The 9950-nt window shown below is 39.7% G+C and overlaps 1 protein-coding gene across 1 annotated transcript in view; it reads left to right on the top strand.

The window, feature by feature from the left end:
• The first annotated feature begins 572 nt into the window (after positions 1–572).
• The window catches only part of LOC138060601 (uncharacterized), a 15354-nt gene continuing 5976 nt past the window's right edge, over positions 573–9950 (top strand). Inside the window, exons 1-3 of the mRNA XM_068906446.1 lie at positions 573–703; positions 5426–5510; positions 5659–6195. Coding sequence (XP_068762547.1) covers positions 5459–5510; positions 5659–6195 — 589 coding nt within the window. The 5' untranslated portion in view covers positions 573–703; positions 5426–5458. The remainder of the gene's footprint in view (positions 704–5425; positions 5511–5658; positions 6196–9950) is intronic.

The raw sequence follows: 9950 nt of genomic DNA, 5'->3' as shown, positions 1-9950 counted from the left end.
GAGGGAGGAGAGGACTTGACAGGGCGGGTTGATGACTGACTGGAACCGAAGATCCACTTTTCGGTGACGAAGGTTGTTTGTGTAACTTTTAAATGTTCCAACTATAGTCTATGGGTACAGGATCTTGTATTTTAATCCATTGACGCCTAGGAGTGAAACTTAATAGATTTTACTGCGTCTAACGCCAGACTATTTCATTCGTCAATGGGGGGCGGTTTAGGAGTGTTGCTTTGGATTTTAAAACAAGGATAATTAAGAAAAAAAATGATATTTAAAATTCTAAGGTTATATCACGAGAGACGCTTAAGAGAAGTATTAAGAGATGATAAATACGGACCGAGCTAACAATGAAGAATCTTAAATGACAATCTTAGAGGCAAAATTACATGTAATACAACTCATCCCCGGCAATAGGCGTCACCCCATTGTTGTACGTATACATGTCTTTGTGTTCTCGGTGGATGCTTGAGATGATAACTTTCTGGCAGGTTATTTGGACAGGTTATTTTTAAAATAGTCAGGCCACCTGATGATGCCAAGTGCGACCCAATGTTGTCATTTGTTGTTTTGGTGTTGTGATCAGTGCGGCGCCGGAATATTCGAAAATATCATCCACCCTGTTTATTTTATTTTTCTCAAGGTTTGTAGCAGAAAGTTAAGGTCTGTGTTGATTAGCTTCAGTTGCTTTCAAGGAATAGACAAGGTAATACTAAGTAGGTGGTTCCTCGAGTTTCACGTATTTTTCTATTACAGGTGTTTCTTTCGGAAATATTTCATGATAATTACCTTTCACGTGTTGCTATATTTTTACCCGTAAATTTACATGTACATAACTTGCAGATTTGTGTATTTATTAGGATTTTGTGTATAACGTACTTGACAATTAACACCAAAACACCTATTCAATCCACCTACTTCAACATTAAATAGGAAGGAAAAATCGTACGTGACAGGACACTTCGCAAAAGGTCCGCCCTATCACTTCTTGTTGTTATACGAGTGAGACTTCGCATTTTCGATGATTACAGATCTATTTTTTTGTTGACATGCTTATTTAATCCCAGTTGATGAAAACGTATTCTGGTTAAACCTAGCAAGAAATGTCTTGCTGTTTAAAGCATTGTTTTAACTAGCGACGCAAGGACAAGCGCAAGCATAAGAGCGCGGGTTATTTCACTGTGCAAACGGGGTTCACGCAAGCATAAGCACAAACACAAGGGAAAGCACACGCACAAAGATCAAAATTGTTTCTTTTTCTAGCGCTTGCGCTTATGTTTGCGTTGGTTTGCGTCTTATGAAAACGAAACACAGCTTAAGCACAAGGAAATTTGTTGCGTCTGGCAAATTAAAACACTCTTTCCAGATTCCCTGCGTCTGAGTATTTGAACAAAATGGAGGTTTCCGTGGTTGATTTTAATGCTTTTGTCGATGTTCGTTTTCAGTAGCATAAGCTGCTTATGCTTGTGCTTGCGTCACTAGTGAAAACCAGGATTAAGACTTTCAGATCTTACAGAGCAGACGGGTTCCAACTCACTCCCAACATCTTTCATTTGCAAGCCTAGAAAATATGGGGCGCCAAATGTATTTTTATTATTTAGAGTGGTTATTTGTATATAACCAAAACAAGTATGGTTATATGTAAATAACCACATTGCAGTTTGGTTATTTCTAAATAACCAAAAGGAGACATTGGTTATTTAACAAGTAACCAAGAAATGAGTGTGGTTATTTGCTAAATAACCAAACCTGAAAATTGGTTATTTGCTAAATAACCAAAACTGAAAATTGGTTATTTGCTAAATAACCAAAACTGCAAAGTGGTTATTTGCTAAATAACCAAAATCGAAAAAATGGTTATTTGGTTATTTTTTAGAGATAACCAAAACTTGATCACTTAAACACGGAACGGTGGAATACTTAAACATGGAACGCCGGAATACTTAAAAAAGTAACGCCAGAATACTTAAACACGGAACAGTTGTGAAAATTCTGACAATTGGAACACATGGTCCCCCCCCCCCCCCCCCCCCTCCCCACAAGTGTTCGGGGCAAAAATTAAAGTACAAAACAATGGTGAAATATGAACCCTTTTATTGTCGTAAAAAAGGTTGCTGTTATTCATCGTGGTGAAGTACAATAATAATAAAGTATTCTCGTTTGTTTCACGATGTGGTCACTTGTGATGTAGATCGCGCCGTTTCGACTGCATACTGCTAGTCTTCATAAGGCGATGATGTCGAATGGTTACGCGTCACCTTTTAAACAGGATGCTCCGATGTGATTGGTTGCTTTTTAGCAGCTGTGATTGGTGCGTTTCGATCCTAGCTGCTTCGGCGTGTTGTGTCTTTGGCGGACGGCTGTCGTAGGGTGAGGTCTTAAGTGAATCGCCTCTTTGACCCTGCGTGTGTACCAATGAGGGTCACGATCAATAAACTTTACTCCGTTCCAAAGCGCGTTGTGTCCGGTGTTGTTAGCGTGTTCTGAAACGGCGGAGGTCTGGGTACGGGCAAGTCGGATGTCTCGCTCATGTTCTTTCATTCTATCTTGCATAGGTCTTCCAGTCTCGCATTCACAGGGAATCCTGTAAGCCACGCCATCTTGTTTAGTCGGCTCGACAGCGTCTTTCGGTCGTACTAGATGTGATCTTAATGTAGTCTCCGACTTGAAAACAGCGCGTATGCCTTGTTGCTGTTGGCAGCGGCGAAGTTGTTGGGATAGGCCTTTGACATAGGGTAAAACCGCAGTGGACTTGTACTCGATCGTGGGCTCAGCACTGCTACTCGGTTTCCTGGTCTTGGTGATTTTCTGCAAGAAAGAAAGAGGTAACCATTAGAGACTGGAACAGAAGACAGGTGTTTCTTCTCCTTGGAGATAACAGAAAGTTTTGCTACGAGACGTTTGGCGCGCTCGTAGAGGCGGCACTTGACAATACCGCGTTTTACTGATTGAGGGTGGTGGGAATCATACGCTAAGTACTGATCAGTGTGCGTAGGCTTCCTGTACACGCTGGTGGTGAGGCGGCCATCCGGTTCTTTTGAAACTGCGGTGTCAAGGAGAGCGAGTTTGTAGTCGTTCTCTGTCTCCATGGGGCTGCTGGTTGTTCAGATGCTGTAAGAAGCTATCAACGTTTCCGCGATCCAGGATGGTGAAAGTGTCGTCAACGTAGCGTTTCCAGATCCTAGGTTCTCAGATCCTAATCACAACTGCTGAAAACCAACCAATCACAGCGGAGCATCCTGTTTAAAAGGTGACGCGTAACCAATCGACATCATTGCCTTATGAAGACTATCAGTATGCAGTCGAAATGGCGCGATCTACATCACAAGTGACCACATCGTGAAACAAACGAGAATACTTTATTATTATTGTACTTCACCATGATGAATAACAGCAACCTTTTTTACGACAATAAAAGGGTTCATATTTCACCATTGTTTTGTACTTTAATTTTTGCCCCGAACACTTGTGGGGGTGGGGGGGGGGGGACCATGTGTTCCAATTGTCAGAATTTTCACAACTGTTCCGTGTTTAAGTATTCTGGCGTTCTTTTTTTAAGTATTGCGGCGTTCCATGTTTAAGTATTCCGGCGTTCCGTGTTTAAGTATTCCGGCGTTCCGTGTTTAAGTATTTCGGCGTTCCGTGTTTAAGTATTCCGCCGTTCCGGCATTCCATCATTCTGGCATTCCGTGTTTAAGTACTAGCCATTTTGTGCTAAATAACCAATTTGCAATTTGCAGTCACTGGAAAAAAAAATCAAGTTTTGGTTATCTCTAAAAAATAACCAAATAACCATTTTTTCGATTTTGGTTATTTAGCAAATAACCAATTTTCAGTTTTGGTTATTTAGCAAATAACCAATTTTCAGGTTTGGTTATTTAGCAAATAACCACACTCATTTCTTGGTTACTTGTTAAATAACCAATGTCTCCTTTTGGTTATTTAGAAATAAGCAAACTGCAATGTGGTTATTTACATATAACCATACTTGTTTTGGTTATATACAAATAACCACTCTAAATAATAAAAATACATTTGGCGCCCCATAAGAAAATGTTAATTAACGGGTTATTAAGAGAGTGCTTAGAGCTGTTCCATGTGGTGTGTCATATTACGCGCCTTCTACCAAAAAAATAATGTAATTTCTGTCGAGGCTAGCAAAGTAGATAGTAAGCACAGAAATAACGAAGCTAATCAATGCAAGCATCATGGAGAATGGCTAACTCCAAATGTGATAAAATGAGCAGTATTCGACTGCAAGGATATTATTTGGAAGAATGTGTAGGGAGGGGCAGCTATTCTTAGACTCAGAGTTATTTTCATAGAGTTATGTCGTAGAGTTAGAGTTCCAAAATCCTGAATTCAATATTTTGGAAGGCCAAAGAGAGGGACTAGGGCGTAAAGTTCGTCAGCCCTTGTCCCAGGCGCTTGAGAAGGTATGTATATCAATAGCCTTCGATTATAAACAAAGCTGTTCTTTTATTTATGAACAGTAGAGTTTATGTTATTGAAAAAAATAAAAACATCGCTGATATTGCAGGTAAACCCTCCAGAAAGTGACATGTGGAAAGTGGAGTTTTCAGGGATATTATTATTTCCGCCGCTATTTCTTGGGTTTCAACAGCCTAGATCGACAAGCTTCTTTCGCCGAATATTTTCTTAACTTGAAACTCATGCACACACTACGATTGGGTTACCTGTGGCTTACTCAAATCAATGTGAAATCAATGTGAAATCAATGTGAAATCGAGAGTTAATTGCTTCTAAGAAAACCGATAATAACATAATAAACTCTGCTGTTCAAAATTAACACAATAGTTTTTTGTTTATAATCAAAGACTGTTGATATACATACCTTCACAAGGCTGACGAACTTTACGACGTCTCGTATTTCTTCCACCCTAGTCCCTCTGTTTTGCTCATTCGTTGCTGACCACATCAAAGCCACTGAGCACAACATCAAGTAGGATCATTTTGACATCCTTGCATCAGGCAAAACTGATTATCACGGTAAAATTAAAGAAACTCTGTTATAGATATATACGGAATTTAAACCAGCTCTTACTGCTTACTTTGGTGGTGATAAGCTGTGACATCAATAAAAAAATAACCGATTAATATACACAAACCGTTGAGTTTGTTTTAATTTATCTCGAACTCAGACCTTTTGGAATAAATGTATAAATGGTTTTCAAAATTATAACGGTCACTGATTAAAGTGCAGCACACGAAACGCAGTTTAAAATGTGTTGCTGCACCATTTATTGTTTTCTTTCCCAACAAGCCAAAATTGTTGATGTGGGAGATGGGGCATTGCTTGTGTCTTCTTTTTAGGTTATCCCTGGTTATGAAATTGGAGAGGTCTCATTCTTTGTATCCATCTTAGTGGTCGGTCTCCCAAATCAATAATTGTTTACATTTTTTGCAGGCCTATAAAATCAAGATTGGAAAACTTAAAGTCATGAACTTGTGGATTCCATCTCTTTTTTGCTGGGGCTTTCTATGCAGTTTTGGTAAGCATGAACCGTTGAAGAAACGTTTTCTTTTTAATCATTATTTCGTCGCGTTTTATCAACATCGCTTACCACGACATTGACCACGATAGAATTTTACCGCGCAGTAACAATCCACGTACCCTCTTTTTGCACCATTTGCTTTTAGTTTCAGCTTCTCCCTCGCCACAATGGCTATTCCAACAGATCCATGCCCTTCAACCAAGCGAGGACGTTGATCTCTCAACCGATGCATTGCATGCGAAAAAGTCGGATATTCCAGGGCACAATAAGAGGAAAGACGGCGTTAAAAGATTATTTAAATTTCTCGATTCCGCATTACAGCAAAGTGGAAGCGGAAATGGAGAAGGTTCTGCAAGAGATGACTTGGGATTCGCCAATCAAACAGCAAAGCAAAGAACAATGGATGCTGAGCAACAGAAGGGAATAAATTCAAAGGAATCCGAGAAGCAAATAAGAAATCAACAAATACGAAACGGGAATCAAGTAACATCTGATGTGTCCAATGTGGTAAATACAACTTTGACAGGTGATAACCAGCAGGGCTTCAAAAAAGGGCCGAGTGTAAGCAGCTGGCAGAGTCAAACACAAATGGTTAATCAGAATCAGTATGCTGATGCATCAGCAAAACGATTAGGATTGTCTTCACAGACAACAGCTCAAATGGCAAGAGGAACGACGAAATGTAAGAGCGATTTCATTTGCAGTCTCTTTATTCATGCCAAAATCCCAAGGTAACAAATTAAGCAACTTTTCTTATTCAATGCTTATTGGGATCTGGACATTATACAACTCCTACCTCATTCATGAAAAGCACACGTTGAGCAGAAAATAATGTACATTGTGAAAAAATGCATTTTTTCCCTTTAAGAATGTCTGGTTATCCTAATCTTCTACGTGAGTATGTTGCCGGTAAAATCCGTTCTCAGGTTGGTGATCCTCATTTTACCTAGTAGGTTGAATACGCACTCAGATGAATTGAAAAAACTTTTTTTGTAGCCTAAATTAAGCCTGTAAAAAAATTAGGGCCCCGTTAGGATTAGTTTTGGTTAATATTTAGCTCTTATTAACCGAGCAGGATATCTGTATGGGAGAATCTTGACCGAGGTTGTGAGTACACACGACCGAGGTCAAGATTCTCCCATACAGACTGACTAAGATCGGTTAATAAGATGTTTATTATATGGCAAACAAGAACAATTTAATTCGTTTAATGTAACTGGTTTGCACTAACTGACATTTTGCTTGCGAACGGCGATGAATGGCGATGAGCCGAACGTAATTTGCTAGTCCTCCTTACCCTTTTTTTGTCATCATGCTTTTTGGCACTTCCATGCAAATATTGGTAAAAGAAAATACTCAATATTTTTGCATTTCAGTTTGCAAGTTTTTCACCGCAAAACATTACCGGTCTAGATGCCGGTCTAGATGGGAAAATCTAGACCGCGGTCAATATCGATTTCAGTAAATCAAATTCGTGAATTTGGTAGTTCCCAGTCAAGTGACTTATTATACAAAAGCAAATTATGAAAAAAGAAATGTGTTGAATTGGGCGTGTTCGTAGTTGTGGTGTAGTGGTGAAGACACAGGATTATCGATCTGAAGGATCCGAGTTCTAGTACCGGTAAGTGCATAGTACAGTTCTTTTAATTATTCCCATACTATGTTGCAATGTTGAGACTGGTGGATAAGTGTATGAATACAGAAACCGATAAGATGATACGAAACATTAGGAAGATATGTTGAGATGCGTAAGACAGAGCTTGAGGGAAATTATAGACTTAAGCGTCACTACGCAAGAGACGAGACATATACCATTAGGTTTATTTAACAATTATTCCATGAGCGCGCGTTGGATATGAGATGGTAAATAGCCAACGAGGCGCGTAGCGCCGAGTTGGCTATAACCAGTCTCATATCCAACAAGCGCGAATGGAATAATTGTTTTATTAAATTCCTTAAACTCCAAAAATTTGGAAGTACGAAATACGAGCGAAAAGAGGGAGCAAATCCGAGCGAAATCGAAAAAACTTGATGAGAACTGATGCGATGTTGTGTAATACCTTGTGGTCAGATAGACACAGGCTCATCACAAAAACTTTTCTTGCCTTCTTGCGTACTTCTAAACGTCGGAATGGATCCAAACTTTCCGCAAAAAAAATTTGTTTTCCTTTTTGGCTTTATTCAAAATGAAATCTCGCTTTCAGGTGAAAACATTTTTAGTTTAGCAACGCTTAACGCAATTATTTACCATATAAGGTCAAACCAAGGTATATGAGGTGATAACCGGGATTGAGTGAACCAATCAGAGCACGCGAAATGCATTATCCGAGGTTGAGAATTTAATAATTTGAAATATCCAGGCGGAGCGCCGATTACCGTTACTAACGTTACAAATGGTCGTGACGAAAGACTGAATGTGGTCACGTATCTGACGTTACATACATGAATAAAAATGAATGCTCAAAAACAATACCATGAAACGCTAAGCAAAAGCGAGCAAAAGCAAGGATATATAGAACAAGTCAATATCATGAAACGCTAAGCAAACCTAGGATACATACATTAAGTCGATAAAAAGAATGCCAAAAGCTGGGCAGCCGCTCACAAAGAAGGTAGCGACTAGAACCGAGGCCAAGAAAACCTGCCCCACAAAAAAAACCTCATCAGAGGAAAAAAGAAGGGCAAGAAATCTGGGTAGGTATCCTTTTAAGCTTCTCTCATAAACGAACACTTGAAAAAGTGGCAGCAAGCGATGACGGACTAGAATGACTGGTCACATGCTATCTCCAGCTTAAATACGACTCAACGCCTACCCATAATACCGTCGTATCGCCCACTAGTACCCAGCCCCATTGCTCCCATGACGCAGAAATATTCAATTCTCAAACACCAGAAATTCCACATTTCAGCAAGACATATATCATTAGGTTTATTTTGAAATATCCAGGCCTAGCGCCGAGTACTGTTACTAGAGCTAGAGAAAAAGTTTTGGCTTGAACTAGAAGGTTAGAGGAAAAAACTACAGAGAGTGATTTGGAAACGGTAAGCCTTCAAGCGATGTTGTCTTTTACATAACCGTCCTTGGCTGCAGCCGTCTTCCAGCGATCATGCCTCTTAAAAACACCGCTCTCAGCGGCTTTGGATGCACCCCCAGATCTAACAGAATGGGTGCCGCACATGCAAGGATCCGGAACTATTCCTTGAAGGTCCCTAGCCAAATGGTCTCAGAAAGTCGAATAACTGATGGACTTGTCCTTGCTTGCAAGCTTGTAAGACTTCTTTGTCTTGACGAGCTGTCTAAAGATAAACTTGGTAGAGCGTGGGTCTATACTTAGCACATCTAAATACCAAGCTGACTGACCTGGTTGAATCTATAATGAAATGGAGATAGATAGCGACGTGTAGAGGATCGGGGGGAAAAGGATAACCCTGACTTGCGTCGAGCGAAAATTTCCCATTTTTGAAAAGTACGCGCGTAGCTACCTGTAGTACCCAAAGCCCTTGCAGATAGAACAGACGACTGAAGTCCGGAAGCTAGGGAAATCAACTGTGGGTCCTTAAAGGCTGTGGCGTTCTTCCAAAGATCGTCTTAGAGAACGTCTGAAACAGAAGATATAGAAAAAAAAAAATCAAACGGAAACATTGACACGGACGGGGAACAAAGAGCGAAAAGAAGAAAAACCAAAAACATAAATAAACAGCGGCTACAAACATAATGATGATGTTTGTTTCATGTTTTTGATTAAGTTGAAATGGCCAAAGACCAAGAATATTTATGAAACAAGAACAAATAACATAAAACTTCATTCCAAGCTAGGCAAGATAAATTAACCATAACGGACAAACAACCCATGGCTAGAATGAAAATTTAATCATACACTCTGGATAGTAATTGAGCTAGAAAAGGCATAGCCGACTATTCTGTATTCGGAGCAAAGTCTTACAAATGCATAGCAAGTACAACGCGAGTAATGACGCACTGTAGAAGTGTAACCAAACACTCTTAACACGTCCCACACATGGAGCAAGTACTAATCTCCTATGTACAAAACCCCTACAAGAAGGTTCTCCCGGGCAGCTTAAAACTAATACGTAAAGCAACTACTTCGAAAAGACAGAGATCTTGTACCAAAAAGAGAATTCCTAGCTTTGCCTCTAACAAAAAGTTGCGTAAACCAAGGTAAAATCTTGAACCCTAGAATTGCAGTGCTTGCCATCAGAGCACAACAATACCCAAAAATACCAAGACTTCTACAATGGAACAGCAAGTGTTCCCTCACCCTTTCAAGCTCTCAAATGAAAAAAGACATTTGCAACTTAGAGGATCACCAATTTAACCTAGGTAAAAATGGATTCAACCTGAGACCGGATTTGACCGACAACATATTTATCTGGAGACTTCTTTTAGTAAAGGACAGCGTGTAAAGTTTGGTAGAG

The sequence above is a fragment of the Montipora capricornis genome, chromosome 8, assembly GCF_036669925.1.
Source record: "Montipora capricornis isolate CH-2021 chromosome 8, ASM3666992v2, whole genome shotgun sequence".
NCBI classification, from domain to species: Eukaryota; Metazoa; Cnidaria; class Anthozoa; order Scleractinia; family Acroporidae; genus Montipora; species Montipora capricornis.
This window is presented reverse-complemented; position numbering and strand designations above follow the sequence as displayed.